General features: G+C 44.1%; 1 protein-coding gene across 2 annotated transcripts in view; it reads right to left on the reverse strand.

Moving 5' to 3' along the window:
- Positions 1 to 22596, reverse strand: part of tiam1a (TIAM Rac1 associated GEF 1a) — a 69592-nt gene that overhangs the window by 23406 nt on the left and 23590 nt on the right. For both annotated transcript variants that reach the window (XM_027273471.1, XM_027273470.1), the window contains exons 2-11: positions 12171 to 12277; positions 9399 to 10057; positions 8449 to 8729; positions 7222 to 7494; positions 6850 to 7081; positions 6136 to 6308; positions 5383 to 5607; positions 3859 to 4044; positions 938 to 1084; positions 738 to 812 (exon numbers count right to left, since the gene is read on the reverse strand). In XM_027273471.1, the coding sequence (XP_027129272.1) occupies positions 738 to 812; positions 938 to 1084; positions 3859 to 4044; positions 5383 to 5607; positions 6136 to 6308; positions 6850 to 7081; positions 7222 to 7494; positions 8449 to 8729; positions 9399 to 10050 (2244 nt within the window). In that variant the 5' untranslated portion in view covers positions 10051 to 10057; positions 12171 to 12277. The remainder of the gene's footprint in view (positions 1 to 737; positions 813 to 937; positions 1085 to 3858; positions 4045 to 5382; positions 5608 to 6135; positions 6309 to 6849; positions 7082 to 7221; positions 7495 to 8448; positions 8730 to 9398; positions 10058 to 12170; positions 12278 to 22596) is intronic.

Genomic DNA, 22596 nt, shown 5'->3' on the forward strand with positions numbered 1-22596 from the left:
AACACACTCAAAAGTCATCCCATGATATTGAGAAAAGATGAGTCTGCAGCTTTTTAAAGTTTTATAGTCAGAAAATGTCTCCTATTACGTTTCAGCAAGGAGAGAAGTGAATGTGAAAAAATGAAAATGACCTCAAAAAAATGCTCATTGATGCAAAAGAGATTTTGTGCTTCACCCAGATAACAGCTCAAATGAAGAGCCGGAGCACCGAAAGGATCTCAGTTAAGTGAAAAGAGGTGGAAAATCTAGCAACGTCGCTGGCCTCAGGGTCTTAAGAAGCCCATAACCTATTATACAAGTACAAAGGTTCATCAAATGCCCCAGTGATTTTCATGATAGCTTGATAAAAAAAAGGCAAACAATAACAGAGAATTAGCCTTCAGCTACGTGAGCACAGCTTCTCTGAAGTGAATGCCAAACTATGTGCTTAGCCTTGGGAACATTATTACAGTATATTTGTATAGTCGTAAATATTAACTCTATCTGATATGGCCTTTGTCATCATTGGCTGCAGGACAGGCAGAGAGCACAACGAAGTCGAGTTCAGTTACACTCCACTTGTACCTCTAACTTTCAGCAGTAAACATTTGTGATTTTTTAGGTCATCTTTGTCGCAATGAAGAGGCAAAATATTAAATAACACATCTAAAATTGTAAATTATATCATGGTTCTTAATATAAAGGGACATTTGTATTATGTTAGTACTCTTGTCTAGTAGAGATAGCTGAGCTCTTACAGATTTTTCACTGGCGGAGTCTTCAAACATGCGCTCCAATGGCTTTCTCGTCGGCTCCATCCCATCAACAAACACCTGCAACCACGCAGAGAGCAGTACATAAAAATCACATCCAAACATATGTTTAGAGCAGTTATCAAACATCTACAACCAGAAGGCACATGGCGTGAAGCTAGTTATGAACGTGTCACTATGGAAACCTGGTTGATTGAGGGATGCCCCGTGGTCTTCCTCTTCGAGGCGGTGTCCAGCCCCCACAGGGAGGAGAAGCGGCTGCGGCGTTTGCTGAAGGTGCGAGGCACGGCCTGGTTACGTTTCCTGATGCTGCTTTCTGTGCGGGCTGACACCTGTGACGGAGAAAATCACAGATGATATGAATCCAATGGACTGGGGGGGCAGAAACTTAATTATTACGTGTATGCCAGAGAAACAAATTGATTTTTGGCGGTCACATTAAACCATATCCACTTACAATGTGCTCATCCACATCTATTGCCGAACAATACTTATTTTACATCAACAAGCTATCCAGGTCCAGCATGGTATTGTCAAGTCCAGTATCTATCAAGCATTTGATTTAACTTTAATAAACAAAACATTTGTGCTGAGTATATACCGTATATTTATATACTTACACATTTTCAGCTGCGTATACTAACTGCATACACTTTCAACCTCCCACCACCTTCAGTGACCCACTGCACATTGTATGAGAAACCACTCTTGTCATTTCTGGGTTAGCTCACATTGATCTACTGGGCCGTGAGCAGCTCTGACTCACTGTATGTTACACAAATACACGCTTTGATGCACATGTATGTACTGTGTACGCATCACATCGCAGCACATACTGTACTTCTGTGGGCGTGTGCTCATTGCTCTCTCCACTAGTCACTGCTCATGAGACGCATGCACGTCAAACATAATAGGTCAAACTGTCTTCAAGACTCTTCTTATGTAAGTGGCAAGCAAGAGGCGTTTTAACAGACGATCTTCTTCCCATGGCCGAGGATAACAGGAGGAAAAGAGTTGAGAGAGAGGACAGTTAACTCGCTATCGGCAACATGAATGGGTTCATTTAATGTTTTTGTATCTCATTAACGAATTACCATGTCCTATGCTTTATTCTGTTAAAGGATTTCATTGAATTCAGTTCATTTATATCATAATCTTACATAACTGCCCTCAAAATGTGCTCATTTCTAGCGGCACTTGACTAATGCAATGATAAAATTTTAAATGTGTGAGGAAAAGGGCTGTGATTATGAACACAGAGACAAGGAAAGGGTGAAGGAAGATAAGGTGATGGAGAAACTGAGGAAGAGCGAGGAGGAAACAAAGAGCGAGACAAAGGAAGTGAGGGTGTAGGCAGTGAGAGGAAGGAGGGGTGTCAACAGAGCACGGTGTTAAGCCTGTTTGTGGGAAAGTGCCTCAGGGATGGCGGCTTACTAACAGAGTTCGTATTGATCCACCAATCACAAAAAAACACTATCAACCTCTGATGTGTGTGTGTGTGTGTGTGTGTGTCTGTGTGTGTGTGACTGTCTGCCTGCATGAAGCTGCAGAGATGTTGTTCCGTCTCTTTCTTTCCGCACTTCTCTTTGTTTCCTCGGATGATATTTGGCGTATAAACATATGATACACGTCATCATTTACAGCCTATCATTCCATCTACGGTGGCCGCTCATTCTGTACATTCTTGGAGCGCTCAAGGTGATAACAAGAGCAGGTTGCAGAGCACTGAGCTAATGAGTTGGCTTTTAGCCACAGGCTAAATCTGTCACCATCAGGACAGTGTGTGGACAGAATGATCTGAATGTGAGAGATGAGGACAGTGTGTGTAGGTATGTAAACGCAGGTGTGGGTTTGTCTCCCCAAATATGTAGTTAGGTATTCTTACAAGAAGCCATGAAAGGGAAAAAATTTTTGTTTGTTTCGCATCTGTCGGGAGTGAGAGATGCTGAGAACAGCAGTTTTGAAAGTCAAACTAATTTAAGCCCACAGTGAATCAAATTAATTTTTTCAAAACACTGTCAGGGTCAGCAGTGAGACCGAGGCACAACAGAAGGCAATTATGTCTCAGCTGCAGTGAGCTTTACTGGGGATTGTTTAATGAAAACTCTAAACTGAAGGCTTCAAACTTCAAACTATGAACAAAAGGACAGTTATGTACTTAAAATGTTCAAGTATATTAACTTTAAAATAATTCTGTAAGGGTGGTGCAGTGGTTATCACTGTCGCCTCACAGCAAGAAGGTTCCCTGCTTGAACCTCAGCTGGGGCCTTTCTTTCACTCCTACAGTCCAAAGACAGACACTTAACAGGTTAACTTGTGACTAAATTGGTGAGTAAATTGCCTGTAGGTGAATGGTTGTTTGTCTCTATGTGCCCTGCAATGAACTGGTGACTCGTCCAGGGTGTACCCCACATCTCGTCCAAAGTCCAAAGTGATAGGCCTGATGAGAATAAGCAGTTACAGATAATGGATGGATGGATATTTTTATAACCTAAAGCTGTGCTTCTGCCCAAGTAGCCATACGCATCAGACTGCTCTGGTCCACACATTTCTAAAATTAGTTTTTTGGACATGGGTCGACTGAGGCTGAGAATCAGATCCACTCTGGGGCACTAAAATAATACACCGTACCATGAGGGATTCTGCCGTGTCATAAAATAACAAGCTACTTCAGGACTAAAAACATAGAACATAGCAGCTAGTGTAGTGTGCAAAGCTAATATAACTAATAAAGGAGTGTTCTTTAAGTAGCCTCCCCGTTGCTCTCCTCTTCTTCTCTGTAACCGTTGGTAAGCTGGACTGTGTTTTAACTTCAGCTACGTACAATTACTTTGCACATTTGTCTTGCTTTCAGTAGGCTTCCAGTATGTGAAAAGAGGCTCACTTTAACAGCCAGATAAACACACCCACTCTGCAAGCTGGGCCTCTATTAAAGGTCATCAATTGGGAACGTCTCACGCAATGCCTACTGGAGCATGTGGAGACATGTGGGACAGAATTCAGGGTTTTGGAGTAAAATTACAGCGAGTTATGAAGACAGTTGGATACACAAGTATTAAAATCCTGTGTGTTTATGAATGTGAGTGGGCATTTTTTTGAATCATACCAGTGCATGGAAGGAAGAGACAGAGAAAATGCCCAGTCGTCCCATGGCCAGCTTGGTGGGACGCGAAGCGAAGCCCAGCAGGCGTTTGGGGTTGGGGGGCTCACCGCCCTGCAGGCTGGCCAGGTAGCAGCGACAGCGGAACAGATCCATGTGAAAGCGTTCCAAGTTCTGCTCCCACAGAAAGATCTAACAGAGGGATGAGATTGAGATGAGGAAAAGCAAGCAGCAAACGGGACAAATTTGTGATTATGCAACATACGCAAACTTGGCTGACTGGATCCAGATTTAGCTATGAAACAGTTCCAGATTTGGCCACTGACAAAACAGTAATGAAGACAAGAAAGAAGAAATATGGATAAAAGATCACTCTTTGTTAGCTGGTTTATTTGAAGTGAGATGTGGGAGTGCTGAAGCCCCTGTGGAGAGGTATTAATCACCAACACAGCCCCCACCAGCCGCTGACCTGCTGTGCTATGTGAAATGTATCACAGGGTGGGCCGTGGGAGGTGGAACACAGGGATACACACATAATCTAGACTTAATTTGTACTGGTTACTGCCTTCACCTTTTTGTTCCAGGACTTAATACACAACTGCTTTTTCTTTGAGTCTTCAGTCAACATAAAATCCCTGGCCTTTTCTATTTCCGAAAACTCATTTAGCAGGTTAATGCGGTTCCAGATAGTGATCTTGAAATAAGTCGGATAACGATATGATGGAATCAAAATTTTTTTCCCCTGCTTTGATCCAACAATTCAAGAAATGAAGGAAACGTTCTCCATGATTGAGTTTAACCACCTCCTGGTGCTTTTTAATGTAATATTGTTTTCTTTTATTGACTGTCAACTAAATGCCACACACACACACACACACACACACACACACACACACACACACACACACACACACACACACACAGGCTTGCTCACACAAGCGAACACATTCTTAAGCTCTCCTGTAATGTTTACATGCAATGCAGCTGACGTAAAAATAAAGGTATACACTGTGTTCCACTGGAAGTGAACAAACCTGATGCTAGGAGAGCTTTGAAATTCCAGCTGTGACTCGTTTCGAAGCAGCTATTAAGTATGGAAAGATTAGCGAGAGACTTCAGGCTCGCTCGCCTGCTGATGTGTGCATCGCATGCGTTTAAACATGTGCTATGAATATTCTGCATTCTGCTGCACTTGGGTGTGTTTATAAATGAGCACCAGCCGGGGATGTTTGAAAACATCTGCTTCTGCGAGTACTCCTTAAGAACATTTTGTCTGAGTGACGCCATGCAGTATAGATGATTTAGTGCCGAAATATTGGTGTGTGAGAGCACTGATCCAGTTCAAAGGTATGGAGATGAGCATCTGTGAGGGCCCTCAGGTGCTCTCACTCAACTCAACTAGAGGCTAAAGACACTCAGCAGGGTGTTCAACACATGTGATCACAAACCTGGTTCATGTTAGCATCATATGGGCACAATATCTTTCTAAGACTGACACTTTCTCTTGTTGACTGTGTCCCTGGTCCATACCTGCTCCAGTATGGTCTTCCTCTTCTTGGCATCAGTCACTGTGGACAGCTGCATGTCTCCCATCTTCTTCATCTTCTCATCCATATCGATCTTCTGCTCCAGTTTGCGGATCTCGGTTCGCAGCAGTCGCACCGTGTCCTCCCTGTGGTGCTGTCGAGCCAGAGCAGCGGCACATGCCGAGTGGATGGCCGTGATCCAGTTCTCCAGCTCCGTCTGGCCTGACGTCTGACAGGAGGAAAAAATAACAGGTGACACCTCTGAAGGAAAAGTCAAAGAATTTAAGAAAGCAAGTAAAAATGGTGAGTGAAAGAAATTAAGAAACTGACAGCTCAAAGTCCCATCATAAGCCACTGCGAGAGGGTGGTCACTATAATCTCATCATCATTTCATTACTTATCTTCCCATTCTGTGATTGAATGTCACAGTGGACAGATGCCATGCATATAAATAGAGACATTTTAATATTACACAATGGTCACTGTGGTGGATCACTGTCACAGTGTGACAGTGTGGCCTTTAAACACGTCAGACATAAAACAAACACATGGACACAGGACTGGCTTATCTCCAGCATGTGGCTAAATGTCATGTACTTGTGTGTGACACACACATACACACATAAACCCCTCTGGGAAATGAGGTCTCTTCTTATTCCCATCCATCTTCATCTCTCTTGGTGATCTGCTGGCTTCACACTGATTAAAAACTGTGGACCCGCCAGTTTTCTTTGTTTCAAACAGTAGTGTCTCTCACCTGGAAGAGGAAAGCATCTCCCACTGAGTTGCTGAGGCAGAAGACAAAGTCTTTCTTGGGGTGTTCAGGTACAGCCTGGACAATGCTGTTCTCCACCCACAAAGCGTGTTTAGGAACACTGTTGTGGTCGATCCCAGAACGACCATCCGATTCATACAGGAAGAGAGTGCAGCCTTGAAGAACGCAGAAAAGAAAGACAGAAGTGTTACTGATGTCACAAGTACAACTTTTATACAAAACAATATTTAAATAATAAATAATTAAAGGCCTACATTGTTTATTTTTGGTGCTATTGTATAGCCTGAGGTCAGGAGGAATACTATGATGGTGTATTTCTAGTGGGGTGGATATAAGGACAGGAGGCAGGCGGGAATGCAGCCGCAGATGCTGCATCTTGTGAATTTCACAAGGACGAGATTGGATTAGACACGGATGCCTCCGTAAAATTAAATTGTGATGAGGCCTAGAAGAGGTAATGTAAGAGGCCACACAGAAAAGAGTGCGAGAAGACAGCAGAGGTGACAACAAAGGGCACGGACTGATGTGATTACAGTCTGACAGGAGAGAGAGTGAGAGATTAAACAGGCAGGGGGTCTGAATGTGACATGGCTGCAGGATTGTTTCATGTCAATACTGACTGTATACTGCATATATGATATATTTTCAGCTTCAGTTTGACATGCAGCCGTCTAAGTATAAGAGTCTATGCAACACCTTTCAGAGAGACCCAGTAGTGCTTCCACTTCCGCCTTGTTGCTGGTTCCACCTTTTTGCTCTTCTTATGAACCAGAAAGTTCTTCACAGCCAGAGCCCCTGCCTTCCTCACTGTGCCTTGTGCGCAGCCAATCAGAGCGTCCGATGGATATGCACTGCTGAGTGTGCCGCTGCTCTGCTCGTCGCTCACAGCAGAGCCGGCCTCCTCCGTGCAGTCCCGACCCTGATGTGTCTGAGAGAGTGACGGAACAATCGTGTGAGAACAAACATCAATCATTAATACCTGTGTATAAAAAAAGAATAACACACACACACACACACACACACACACACACACACACACACACACACACACACACAAAAGTAGCTAACCCAGGCTTGATTGTCCAGCTCCTTCCGGAAATTCTCATACACTCCTCCCCTGCCAGCCTCGCCCCCTCTTCCTTCTCCTCCTCCCGCGCTGCTGCTCCCGCTGTCGCTCCCGTTGAAAACGCTGCTCTCTGTGGCTGAGTATACCGAGAAAGAAGCCGACATGGCCTTACAGCGCCGTGACACCAACTCTCCATCCCCGTCGATCTCCGTGGCGACGCCATCGATGCCGCTGTCGCCGTACTCACTTCCCTCACCCAAAACACCTGAGATGTCCTGTCAGCCAGAGAAAGAGGACAGAAACGTTTACTCATTTACTCACAGATTATGAATATACAAAATATGTTTCTGTGTGTTTGTGTGCATGAGTATCTGCTAAAAGAAGCTTTTAGTTTAGACTGTGTGGTTCTCTGTGCTTTCACACTTTGCTTTCACCAAACTGAGTCTCCCTCTGTTCTTTTCCTCTTTGTTTTGCTGTGTTGTCGGTCTATTTATATCCGGTCTAGCAACCCCCACAGCCTGACTAGATGAATTTATAATAAGCACTTAGGGTGCTCTGCTATCCAAGGGTGCTTGGGGGTTCTGGGAATGAGTTGAAAGAAAAGCCTGGTTTGCTATTTTAGTTAGTTATTTGGGAACATTTCTTTTTTATCAGTTTTATCAGTGACACATGAAAATTATAGAAAGCACAGGAACATTCTTCATCCTGCTGATCTAGTTTTGTTTCGGTGCACTGAATCTCTTAAATGGCATCTTTGTGATACGTTACAGCTTCCTCTTTTACCCTATGAGTGGATCTGCTTTTGTGCGATCGAAGAGAATGATGTTCTAAATGTCTTTCTGTGTGTTAGGACAGTGTGTGTGTGTGGTTAGTGAATAGGCCATGAAAGATTATGTTTTAATGCCTTCATTTCTGGAGCGGGAAACCAGGCCAGTGTTAGACAAGTAGCCCCACAGCCACTTTCTATCTGACTCCTTGTAATCCCTTTCCCCATTACACAAGACTGAACATGAGCTTGCACAGGAAATGTCTCTGGTTGTCAACAAAATGTTAAATCCTGCAGCGGTTGTCATGTCGTGTGAACTCCCTGAACTTCCTGGAAACGACTGGTAAACAAAGTCCTCTATCATTCTACATTTAGGGGGTATGTATTCATGAAAGGACAGACAGAAGAGACTTTTCATTTGATTGTCTTGCTTTGTGCATTTATACATAAATTGTGATCTAACCTGAGTAGTTTGTGCTCGGCGTCCTTGGAAAGCAGGACACGGTGCTGCCGGGATGCCAAGCCCTGCCAAGCCCTCCGACAGGCAATGGGAACGTCGGCAGGGGAGCGTGAATGCCCCATACCCGCCACCATCTTCCTCGGTTGGAGACATCAACCCCTCCTCCCCTTCTCCGTCTCCATTGCACTCTGCTTCTCTCCGGTTCTTAGCGAAGCGGCTCCTCTGCCCCCTGAGGCCAGGACTCTGCTGGCTGCACAGATGGTCCAGAGACGATGCCCTTTCAGCTGAGCCCGGAACACACACAGGTGGTTAATGTACAGCAAGTGTGTGTATTTAGGTGTGTGTGTGAGTGTGTGTATTGTATTCTGATTACTGCGGGTTACTTTTGACACATTTGACATGTAAATTAACCTTCTCCATGTGTGCCTGTGTCCTGCTGTGAATCTGTATGATTTTGGTGAGTGAGCATGAATGTGAATGTGTGTGTGTGTGTGTGTGTACAGGAAGCCCATACATTATTCTGAGCTAGCCTGCTGCCTGCAGCAGTGCTTAGTTAAGTTACCAGCTACTGCCCCACTGCCTCGCTGAACTCCAGCAGCTCCTGCACAGCGCCGGTTAGGCTAACAACCTTGTGATCAGCTGAACTCCTGCACCTGATGGATGGAGGCTAACCTTCAATCAAGACTTTTTTTTTCCTACCCTGCAACTGCCTGCAATTTTCCTCCAACTCCGTTCACCTCATCACCTACAAAATGAGTCAAATCAAGCAAACACCCCTGCACTTATGCAGACATACAGAATATATGAAGATTTTTTACAACCATCAGTCACTACTCTCTTGGTCAGCCACAGTGGTGCTTTTTGAAAGTAAAAATTGCTCCTACACTCCTATACTGTATCTTCTAAATACACGAGAAACATGCATTCTCCAGATTTACTATGTGCATCCTTACCTGCACTTCCTCTGGGCCGTGTGAACTGCTCCTCCTCCTCCTCTTCTTCTCCTCCGTCTACTATCTCCTCGGTGCTGGTCAGATGCTCCTGACTCAGGTCAGACAGAGAGAACTCCAGGCTGTCTTCTCTCCACATGTCCGCTGATTTGGACCGCTTCTTTTTAAAACTCCCTCCCTCCCGCGGACCCTCAGTCATTCGCTGGAGGTACCTTTCCTCTCCGAGGACATCTCCCTCCCCCTCCCCCATGGAGTCCTCTCCCCCATCCTGGGCCACAGTGTCCGCCTCTGAAGTTTCCGGAGTTGGCGTGGCCAAGGGGTCATCATCGTTTTGATAGGACTCCGGCCTCATTGTCATGGCGACGCGCTGTGTCCAGTGAGGGTTGATGCCGAACTCTCCAAACGCATCTGTTCCGTTGAAAGGTTCCAGCCCGTTCTCTGCTAAGGATTGTGGGATGCTCGGGGTGCTGGAGGATCGAGTTGAGGCTTCGGAGTTTCTGTGTTCCTGTTTCACTGAAGAAGAGTGGCGGGAACGGCGGGTGATTGGCTGCTTGCTGGAGAGACGGAGTGACCGGGACGTGTGCTTACGGGAGATATGTCCCGTCACATCGCCATAGAAACCACTGTCCCCATTCTGACTCTCCACATTTCCCATGATTCAACTGTAAATTTAAAAAAAGTGAAACTGTGAAACATACTTATCATAGTAACCTCTTGTTGTGTAGGCTATGACTAATTCTTGTAAGCTTAGAAAGTAATGATGTAAGTGTTTTTTTAACTGTTTTATTATGTTTATTGGTCTGTCCACATGTGGTCCACGTCTTGGTCCACATGTGCGATTTATATCTAACATCTGTATTCGTTAATTGGCCCACAGATCACCTCTCCTTGTGACCTCATACCAAACTCCACAAGACTGCTATCATTTATATTTATGTTTATTGAGTTCATCACCTCATACCAAGGCAATGACACCACTTGTGTGAAAAGAGGCTGTTGTGCCAGATCTCTTATGTTTAAGATGGAGAGAAGAGTATTACATTTACTAGTATCAGCACACATTTCAAACACGTGCATCAGCCAGCTGTTTGTAATGTGTTTTTTATTCAACAGGCTGGTGGCACACACAGCTGCTTCTGACAGTTTCAGTCAGTGTGACTGTTAGAGACTACAGAACTTTATTTGCATTGTCCTTTGTTGGTTGATCTTGGGTTGAGAGAAGTGTCAAACCTCAATACTTAAATGGTAAATGCACATTACATATCTCACTCACCCATTCATACACTGATGCCATTGGCTCAGGTGACAACTGCTCATCTGTTCTTTAGAGCAAACCATTCATACACATTCACACAGCGATGCACAGTATTCAGACTGGAGGGATTGGCTTGCTGGGCGACCCACTCTACCCATCCCAGAGGCTCTTGAGTAAAGCACTAGAAGTACTAGACAGGATTGTGGCAGCATCAATAAAAATAGTGAGAAAAGATATTTACTGATGTCAAACTATTAAATGTCAAAATAAGTTTTGTTCCTTGCTGAACTGGCCAAGCCTGTGAGTTTGGGTTTGTTTAAATGTGTCTATAAAATCATTACCAAATCGTAGGACTTGCCCTCGAATGGCGTTGGAGTATCTACTCACTTACATTTGCTGAAAACCAGGTCAATCTATGTGCTGGATGAGTGAGTAACATTTGATGGCCCATTAACTAACGACGGCATGTTAAAGGTATCCAGGATCTCTTTGAATGCCTTGTAGAGTCGAGCTGTCAGGCAGATGAGATCAGGGATCAGGTATCCACCGCTGAGGTGGAAATTCCCTCCCTAGTTTATGGCCATTTAATCTGACCTTGATGTTTGGTAAGTTGTTCAGAACAACAAGCTCAAATGAGACAGGGAAGTTTATGAAAAATTCATGTAGAGCATAAATGTTTCACAGAGGCTTCCTGAGGGTTTTCTGGCATTGTCCCATTTAAATGCCAAAACTCCCTCAAAGCAAAACTGTGTAACTCCTCTACCATAACGCAACTGATTTTAAATCATACTAATGCTACACTGACCTGTAAGCAGGTGAATGGCATCGATGTGAAAAGCACGTAATGCTTTGCGGCACCACACCACCAACTATTTGACTGATTTTGGTGAAACTGGATCATATATTATGGGGAAAATGTTTTCAAGTCAACAATCTGTGATTTCCTGATGGACAGTAAAGTAAACCAACTGTTGCCAACTGTAGCTACTGTTAGCTCAGTTTGTTAACCAGGCTGCCCAGAATGGGAGCTCACTGGGAAGAGGAGCCAGTGTCATGACAGAATAGGAGCTGTGCAAGCAGGCAATGTAACCAGGCTCAGAAGCCTCTACATTATGATTAAGCCATTGGCTTAGTTAACAAACATTCAAAATGATCAATCTGTTTTTTGAATTATAAAGTTATGCGAGCATCCTGCTTCACCTCATGTTCTCTGTTATATAAGCACACTGAGATGCCAAGTCAACTGCTGTCAGATCAGTTGGTCCTCTGTGAGTCACACATCATCAAACCCACACCATCAGGTTCTCAGTGTGGGCTCAAACTGCACAGAGAGACTGACAAAAATCTCTTGTCAGAAAGTCAGAAATCTGTTTTTACTAATAACTGAACATGGTACTGAGAATCAAACCTTCTGAGAACAATTCTTTAGTGTTACTTTTAGTGTATTCAAATCTTGCAGTTCAATACACAATCAGATTTTTTGCAGCCACGAGGGACCAATGTGTACAAACTGTGGTTACCTGTGGTTTACGCAGCCGCATCACCAGCTTCTCCACATCAGTGCGGTGTCATCTTTCACCAACCGCAAGATCCTCCACACATCATCAAATGGTGGTGTCAGTTTGCCCTGAGAGGAACAGGAAGAGAGAGGAGTGTTTCAGTGGAGCTCTCACGACTTCAAAGTGACCTGATATGTCAAACGCACACAGAGGAGGAGGACGACAAGAGCGGGAAGGCGCTCCGGCAGAGTATCTGTCAGGTACGTCACATACAGTAAAGCCGGTGAAGTCAAGTTGAAAGGAAAGCTGTGAAGCACGATGGAGAGAGAGGGAGTCTATAGGATGAGAGACGGCGCACAGGAAGAAGGAGAACAAAGTACATGGTGGTCAGTAATCCTGGAGTGAGGCAGGCAAAAAAAAATCACACATCATCAAGTCATCATGTAAATTCACACATATACAAACTCACAGATCATCAGAAACAAAGCGCAGAGGTATTGTCTGAGCCCGAGGGTGGGAAAAAAAACTCACAAACAACCGCAATTTCTTTGAACTGCACCCTGAAACTCATTGCCAACCCAAAACCATGCAGGCATGTACTGGCATGTGCACAGAACATTTTAGGAAAACACCCCTTGTTTCCCTGCAGACAAAGAGATGTGCACGTGCGCACACAAACACACACACACACAAACACTCATGCACACTCTGTTGGTAAAATGACAGAAGATGAAAGCAGCCATGGAGTATGATTTTCTGCTTTAGTCTCAATTAAATGATCCATGCCAACACGACCTAATTTTCCTTAATACCAGCCCTGAGCTGCTTGGAGTAGAGTGATTTCCATAATGTGCTATGTATAGTGTGAAGGTATGCAAGTACGAGCATGCTTGCCCGTGTGTAGTTCTGCACATATTATACAGTTGTAAGCAGATAAAAATATAGTTTGTACGTAGAACGTGGCGAATCCTTCTCAGTCGTTGGCATTCAGAGACCCGTGGCAGTTAATGAAGATCATTAGTAACCATTTATTCAGATTGCAAAAGAAGCTTTTATTCTGTCAGGTAAACTCTGACCACAGCTGCTATTTTTATTATCAATCATAATCAGATAATGTGATCTTTTTTTTGTTTATTCTCTGAGGCAGAAATACAATAAGTCAACCAGGGTACAATTCTTGGAAAAGACACAGAAATGAGAGTTCAGTGATGCAAAACTAGAAAGGACAATAAAGAGAAGTGAATACTAATGCTAAGCAAATGCATTGAAACCATACACAGTGTTTAGTTTCACAGGTCAACAGGCCTGACATTGCACCACGCCAGCCAGCGTGTGTGTTCTTGTATTTAAACTTAAGCCACTGCAGCACATTTTTGTGCCCCAGCGGTGGGATGTGGTTACATAAGCTAAACTTGACCCTGATTCTTCTTCTTCTTCTTCACTCCACCCATTATCCCTCCATCTCTCCTGTATCCTGACCGGCTGGATCGAGCCCTTGCCCTCCCCCAAAAAAACAAACACACACACACACACACACAGTATTATGCACACAATGCTTGACAGGTGCTGGATATTTATTTTGGAGCTGGTCCTGCTTTAAATCTGGCATCATGTGGGTGAATGAAAAGAAAAATAACCCACTCTCTCATACACACTTAGAAACAAAAATACAGCGTTTGGTTTGTAACTTCTACAACAAACGCTGCTGTTTTACTACTGAGAACTCTTGGCTACATTGACCGTACATTTCTGTTAGTGGAGGTGAAAAACACACATGGGCCAAACAAACAACACAATCCTGTCTGACACAACACGGGGGACGTCAAACCCCTGCCTCTCCTCCGGCGGTGTACAGTCTAAAATGTTTAGTCTCTTCGTTCCTTCCTTTCCCCCGTGCCCTGCAGCAAAGGGTGGAGGAGGGAGGAGGGTATAACGAGGAGAGAGATGGAGGGAGGGGTGGGGTGGGGTGGGGGTATGCTCTTTGGTAAACCCACGTAGAGCTGAGAGGTGAGGCGAGGCCGGAGGGGAAAAACACATAGAGAGGGGAGGGCGCCGAGGTCGGCGCAAACACAGAAGGAGAGAGAAAAAAAAACATATTGGGGAGTGGTGCTATGAATAGAAGTTTGATATGGAAAAGTGAGAAAAGAGTGGGAGGAAGAGATGCAGGCCGGGAACGAGAGGGGAGAGATAGATAGAGAGACATTGGGGGGTCCTATTGTTGCAGAGCTTTAAGTGGATAAGTAGACATGTGCTCAGGCTGCCTCTCTCTTCAGGCTTAATTGAGGGAGCCGAGACAAAAGGGGAAACATAATTATTCGCTCTCTTTCTCTCAGTCTCCCGTTCTCGCAGTATATTAACACATTGAGAGAGTGTATTAACACAATGGCCTGCGCAACAGCAGCCAAAGCATCATTACCATGCAGACGTGCCTACTCACACACGAGCACACACACACACACACACACAAAGACCAATGTTGATGAAAATAAAATTCCATATCGGTTAAATGTTTTACTAAAAACACAACCTCTATACAAATCTCTACCAACATGTTGAAATAACACATCTGCTGTGCGGAAAGCTCTTCATTCTCAGTATAATGGATGCAAACTCAGAGAGACAGAGACGGCGCTGAGCATCGCACTGGGACTGGATGTGTCTTAACTACGCTGTCAGAAGCTACTCAGTGCCGAAGCAGTCAGACTCATATTGCCACATTGCCACACTTGCATTAGAAAGACGCTCAGCACCTATGGGTTCTCATGTCTATCATCTAATACAGGAACACACACACACACACACACAAGCAGGTTAGTTTGTGTGCAGGTAGTACAAAGGCACACACACCTGCACAATCCCAAGAGAAAATATGAGCAGGTTTTCCGGCTCACACACACACGTTCTCACACTCTTTGGAAAAATACCAAAGGCCTGTCAGAACAGACACGGAGCAGTCACACCCTACTTCCCCACCGCCAATCTTCTTCATCTCTGCACCTGTCTCACAGCTCCGCCCTACATGACACACAGCTCAGCTCTCCAAATTCAAACCACATATGACGTGGATGTGCACTACTGTAATGCGTCGTATTGTGAATGAAGCCAAACAAAACCTGTCTCATTGCTATTTGAAAGCCTGTCATAGTCTAGACTGCAAACTGGAGTGGCTGTTGAAATCAAATTATGAAGTCACTCACACACCTTCACACCGCGCCTTTCATGTCGAGCAACGTCAAGACGACATCTGTGCTTAATCCAAAGATGAAATAAATGTGAGTAATGAGGTGACTGGTAGCCTCGTTAGAACTGAAACATTCAAACAAACAATAGTACCCAGTGTTGCACTATTGGAGACATTAAAGCTAACAAAGTGTCCAGTCCAGACACTGCTATAACCAGAGAAGGTCTCAGCTTGACTGATCTATGTGACCTTTCTCTGCACCCTACAACTACAACCCCCCACATCAAGCCTTAAAACACGTGACCCAGTCACTGGACTCACCCTTCCTTCAGGGTCTTTTCCCGCACCTTTCACATTCCTCAAACGGTTACCGTACCCCCGCCTTCAGGGCAGCAAATGAAGTCGCTGAGGTCAACACTCTGGGGGGTAAACAAAGGAATTTCTGGATGGGGCAAACTTCATTTCAGGCGAGTCAAAATAGACTACGATGGGAAACCTGGGAGACGGTTTTATCAGACTGTCTCCATGCTCCCTGATTTTGCATACACACCTGCACACGCATACAGAAATACACACATGCAAGCATGCATGCATGTATACCGGGACTTTCTTGTTGTTGTTTACAGCGTGCAAAACCTGCTTTGAAAGATAACAAACACTCCGCAAACAACATATGAATCAGGACGAGGAGCACGGAGGCTCAATGGACTGAACAAATGAGGATCGGCTTATTCGCGAGTGCACGTCTGTATGTGCACACCTAGGTGTGTGTGTGTATTGTTCACGTTTGAGGAGGAACTATATCCATCCTGTGTGGAGATAACAGTCAGATATGCTCTGAAAACATCCCATTGTGGAGATGGGAGCGCACACTCCACTGCACTCCCATAGTCCCTCTGAGACGGGACTGTCTGAGACATCGCTGGCAGAATTCCCTGGGAGAGAGAGATTAGCTTCTTATTCATCCTTTCGGGATCTGACAAGACACGAGCCACCCTCTTCCCACCCCCACCCCCTCCCCAGCTTAAACACACGCATGCACATACACAAACAGCATGCCAGCAAGCGCAGGTCCCAGCTGCTGCTTAAATCAAATATCTTTTAACTGGTGACAGACAAATCACTGCTCCTTCCTGGTGAGTGCTTTCATTCTTGAGGCCACACAAATGACAGAACAAAGTGGAGTGGGAGGAAATGAGATGATTGTTATTCATTGATTATGGTCTCTTCGAGGAGTAAAGATTTTGGACTTTGTTGATAGTAATATCAAAGATAATTTAATGTCAATTCCTGTTTAACTCAAATAAAGATAACAGTTTAAAAACATAAGATAATAGTTATATAGTGCGGCACATCGTCTGCATAATGACACATACGATGGATTTTATATTTTGGGTCAGCGTCTGTGTGGCATCTGAGGATCAGGCGGAAAAGATAAAGTAGAACTCAGACTCAGCCAAGTGACAGAATTTTACTCCTCAAGTGTCACTAACTTCATTAAATACGTTCCTCAGTCTTTCGAGGAGCTTAAGCCGTATGCTACTTAACTCAGATTTCAGCTGACTGTCTCTGCAGCACGGTGCAGTCAGGGATTACCATATTCTTTAAAAAAAAAAAAATCCTTCTTGCATAAATCCTCCATTGAGCAAGAAGCCTCAGAGTGTGTAGCTGCTGCTGCTGAGTGCGAACTCAGCGATCAGCAAGCAACTGTATGAATTCAAAGAAGGAAACCCCAAAGATTTAAACCTCCCATTGTGATCTTCCAAGATGTACAGTATATTTTAATGTGAGGCTTTTACTATGGATGATCAGAGTACTCCATTCTCCTGCTTCTGAGATGAGGGTGGAGATCAAGGCTTGTAAGCCTCAATTAAATCCATCTTGGACTTGTGTTGGTTATTATGCAACTTGAAATCATTTTGTTTATAGAGCACAGATATATAAAGTGCGACAGGTCGCTTGGCAAATCTCAAACTATCATCTGTTTTTTCTTAAATGTTAATAACACATCTCCCTCTTTCTGCTATGCCTCAATCAGCACTCGCTCATTCTTCCTGATGAAATAGTGATTGCGCAGACGAGACAGACCTCGCAGTCGCCGAAACCAATCAGCTGAATATTCATGTGGTGATTTGCTGCTCCAAATATGTGAGTGGCAGTTAAGGAAGTGTTGTTTAATTATCCAGGAGGAGTCGGGGACGAGACGCTGAAAATGCTCCAGATTCAGCTGGTAACCGTAGAAACCCTGTGGGGCAAGATGCAGCCTGGGGGAGGAGCGGCTGGGGAGTAGTGTAGAAATAAAGAAAGAAAGACGTTAAAAAAACGGACATGGCAGAAGATTTGTATTTCTTGAAATGACACGTGGGCAACTACAGACATGCAGATGGAAAAAGACGCTCATAGTATAGTAGCATGTGCAATTTTGGACTTGTACATCTGGGGTTTTATTAAACAGCACAGAGCTGTGTCATCTGTAGCCAATATTAGAGTGGTTTCCATCTGTCCATGTCCATCAATTCTTGGTTTACAAAGCATCAGTGTATTGTAGAGGCTCCCTTGGTGTTTTGTCAGCAAAAGAAAAACCTTTTTTAAATAACTGATTAATTAATTTAACACTTTCTGACTCATTATCAACCCTATGCTGTGTTATCATGTGTGCAATTTGCCTTGTTTTTCTGTTTTACTTGATTTGATGCACAATGTCTCTCAATTTGGATGACATGTAATGAAGTGGGATGGGAGAAATTTCTGCATTAACTGAGTACTACTACAGCTTGTTGTGCCATCTTGAAAAGGGGATTCCTTCCCATTATTTCCCTTAACTAAGCTTCTGTGGGAAGTTTTTTTTTCCCTTTTCCACATTAAGGATCTAATAACGTTGGCAGTCTTCATGAAATTGATTTCTCCTTTTAGTGTGCAGTAAATTGTTGAAAATGTGTTTACATTGCATCCTAAAGAAATACCGAAAATAAATGTAATTGGGGCAAAAGTTGTCAGACACAGACACGTACAGACACCTGCAGACGAACACAGACAGGTGTGAACAGTGCCAAATTGGCGGGTAATACCTCCTATTCCGCTCTGTGCAGGCTGAAGGGACAGCCAAATAACAGGGTGGATGAGTGAGCGAGAGAGAGGGATAAGAGGGTTTTCGCCAAGGGTAGACTGATTGAGGTGGGAGGTTGAGACAGGGTGATGCGATGAGTGGGGCAAGAGGGTCTGAAAAAAAATATATAATGGTGTTGAAAGGGGGGATGAGAGGCTGTTAGAGCGGATGGGAGCTGCTGGAATCGAGTGTTGGGCCACAGGTAGAAAGATGAATGATGTGTGGTGAGGTGGAAGGAGAGATGAGAGGAAAAAGGGGTGGAGTGGTGCTGATAGGTCCTGAGGGGCAGATAGAGATAGATGTTGTGTCAGTTCAAAGTAGGGCGGATGTGAACAGGCTCGATTTGTTGTCGGTAACGATATGACTGCGGTAAGACGATCTGGAAAGAGTTGTTGTTCACGTTTGGTGAGACCAGGTTGACTGTAAGAAAGACTGAGATCATTTTGAGGAGAAATGGCTGGCTCGATATAAAAAACAAGAAATGTATGTTAAAGGACCAGTTTGTAAGCTTTAGTGGCATCGAGCAATGTACTTGCGGACTGCAACGATCGATTACGGCCGTTGTGCACTTACTTGTGACTGCAACCACTTCTTTGCTAAACTGCAACTGTATGGAGCATTATCACCAACATTTGACTGCCAAAAAATAACTCTAAAACATATGTACAACTTATCGTTGCATATTGTTGTATTCACCACGTTAGCTCCGGCAGCTTCTTTGGCTGCCATTTTCACAATGTGGTCCATCTACTTCTGCTATATATTGAAAAATGCCGACCACCGAGAAGTGTCCAGCGTTCCACACTCAACTTCTTAACCGAGTTCACCATCTGAGTACTCACAGTACACTGCGTGGTGGTTTAACATGGCAAAACTGAGGCATCTGTAGATATAAAACTCTAAAAGAAAACATAGTTATGCATCAGCGCCCTCTAAATCTGACACACTGGATCTGGATACTGCTGCCACAATGCAATATGCAGATATTTAGCTCTGGTTTTAATCAGATTATTAGAGTAAAGCAGAGACAGTTAATAAAATACAAAGCAGCACTGTTATCACATTATTAATTAAGATTTCTGCTGAGACGCTGCAAATCCTTTGTAGTACTTTCCTAATCATTACCAGAGTAAGAGAGGGGCTTTGGCATGGCCGCACAAGCACAGGTAATGGGTAGGGGGATGAAATGGGAATGAAAGATTAAGCGTGGAGAAGGAGTAGAGGAAATACTGAGGCGAAGCATGAAAGTATGAACCTGACAACGGTGAGTGAGCCGGTAGTGTTAAGAACAAAGTTAGTGGCAGAGGAATGGCTAACACAAAGGTGGACTGCAGAGAGAGAGACAGAGGGGGAGGTTGAAGGGGAAGTTTTCTTTGTACATCCCTGCACCTGAGTCAACAGCAGTGCTCGCAAACAAAGCACCCTCTTGAAGACGAGATAGGAGACAATGCGCCACAGTGAGGGATGCTGCTGAGAAATGTTCAAACAAGAATGTGACAGACAAACAGCAGCTCGCTGTGCTGTGTCTCCACGTCTGAGACCAACACAGGACACAGGACACCAAAACAAGCCAGAACGGGGGTGTGGGTACACATACTTCATCTGTGATACATTTCTGTGGGTTTGAGATAAGATAAGGTGTCAAGGATGGTGGTACACATTTGCATGACATGCTGAACTTTCCACATACTTTTTTTGGTCAGCTGTTCACCAAGAAAAACAACCCTCCCTCTACCTACTTCTTCATTTGTGCATTTCAGAGAATGACCTACGCCCAAACTGTTGCATCAATGTTCTGCAAATTTCAACGACAACATATCGCTTTCTCTGAACTCACATTTTCAGTGAGTCAGTTTCCTGCATACTTTAAATACAGTTCCAGGAACCCAAGGCAACAGTATATACCCTATGTATCTGTCAGCAACAGAATAAGGAATGGATTGCATTCACATGAGTGACATCACCCTTGGGTTTCTGAAGCGTTGTTTTGAAGCTGAAAATATGCATCGCTAGCCACTGCAATGTTTGCTGTACTGCTTCTTCCATCTCCTGGCTAATGTAAAATTGGCAAAGAAGGCTGGCCATATGATGCTTAAATAAGCCATTTGTAATGGCACCTGTAAATTCTTTATAACTTTAAGCCTTAATATCATTTGTACAGGTGAGTTGTATATATATTCACCCTCAGTACAGTTGTCATGAACAGGGAAATTAGCTATAGAGACCAAAACTTTCTTTGTATCAGGCTGTAAACATGTTTATTTCTGCTGTGAAGTTGGACATTTTAACATGGGTGCTTATGGAGGTTGAAATGTTCTGTAGCCAGCCTCAAGTTGCCACTCAAGGAATTATTTTTTGGCACATTCACATTGGCTTAATTTCCAGCTACAGAGGTTGCTGCTTGGTATCAGTAGACACATTTGAATGTGATGAACACATAGGATATTGAAGTGCTCTGATTTTTTTTAGCTCCATACTGACCCAAACAAATAACTTACTAGATATAAGAGATGTCGATATGACCTTCATTTGCTGTTTTAGTATCTTCCTAAAATGTTTCCTCAGCTACTTATGGAGGTAGGAATTGGCTAAACTCTATTCACTACAAAGGATCTTGATTTCAGGCCATGCTTGAAAGGCATCTAATGACAGAAACACTATCACGGAGACTAGGATGTCAACAACATGTCAGAAACGTGGCGTCTCTTCAGTAACGGGGGTTGGATCTAGGTCAATGGGTCCATTTCCTGGGAGTTGAGCTCTTGTGTGGACTCAAGCTGGGGGTTATTGTTTTGGCTCTGAGTGCTTACAGTGAATAGAGCCTCCCCTCTCAGTGCATTAGTGACCTGTATAAGCTCCACACGACTCACTGACATCTGAGTGCAGGCCTGAGGGGAGAGGACAAAGCCAATCTGACCACACGTATGCACGCACGTTCACGTGTCTAAAAGCTAACGCACCAAAGGACAATAACAAACACGCACAGTCTAACAGAAACCTTATCCAGCACTCACCACAGGGTTTTTATCCCCAAAGAAACTCGATCCAAAGAACCAAAAAATTCACGCAGCTCTGCCCGTAAGCCTTCATCCATGCTTTTGTCAACCTCCCCCATGCACACACATTCTGGCACATTCACATGCACACACTTACAAATGCAGACTTAGGCTTTTGGGACCGCCTTGTGCGATCCCAACGAATCACTTCCAGGTCAGCGAGCAGGAACGTGAAGTGTGACTATGTGATGAGCACTGAGTCGCCAGTCATTCTTTTTAAGCAGATACTGTAATGTGGGGGGTTGAAGGAAAGGAGGAGAGGAGGGGGGAGAAAGGATATACAGCCAAGAAGGAAAGAAGGAAAGGAAAAGAGGAGAGAAAGGAGGTAAGAGAGGAGAAGAAGGGGAAGGAAGGTAATGGAAAAAATGGAAGATGGATAGAAAGGAGAATGGATAGAGAAGAGATGAAAGGAAAGGAAAGAAAAAAGAGGAGGAGAGGAACGGAAAGGAGATGAAAGAAAGGTAGGGGAGTGTGTAGAGAAGAAAGGAAAGAAAATAAGGAAAGAAAGAAGTAAAATGAGAGAAGGAAATGAGAAGAAAGAAAATGATAAGGGGAGAGATAAGGAAGGGAAGCAAGGAGAGGAGAGGAGAGGAGAGGAGAGGAGAGGAGAGGAGAGACAATGGCCAAGTGGGCCGTTTCCTCTGCTTTGTCACGTGGACGTAAACTTGGACAGAAAAAAGCGGTGAAAACACACAAAGTAGGGGGTGTAAAGATTTCCAAGCAGAGATAAAAAAGGAGATCCAGGAAGGCCAAATCTCCCCAGTGCAAACAAAGCATAAAGACAATCTTTGAAGACACTTACTGCTCTTCCACAGTAATTCCTCCCTTAAATCCCTATTCAGCACTTCACACACAAATGTATTTCCACTCTCTCACTCTGAAGTCTTTCACAGCAGCTTGTTCAGGTAAAATGTTTCACCTCCCGCCTCGTTTCCATGCTTTCTTCATTTTTCCACTGAACCACGGCTCCCAGGACTTGGAATGACACACATCAGCTTGTCAACATGCTTTGTGTGTCCATCGGCTCAGTAAACAAAATGATGCACATTAACCTTCCTCTGCTACTTTCTCCTGTTACTCTTTTGAACTGAGGGCACCCTGGAA

Source organism: Larimichthys crocea, chromosome XXII (assembly GCF_000972845.2).
Source record: "Larimichthys crocea isolate SSNF chromosome XXII, L_crocea_2.0, whole genome shotgun sequence".
Taxonomy (NCBI): Eukaryota; Metazoa; Chordata; class Actinopteri; family Sciaenidae; genus Larimichthys; species Larimichthys crocea.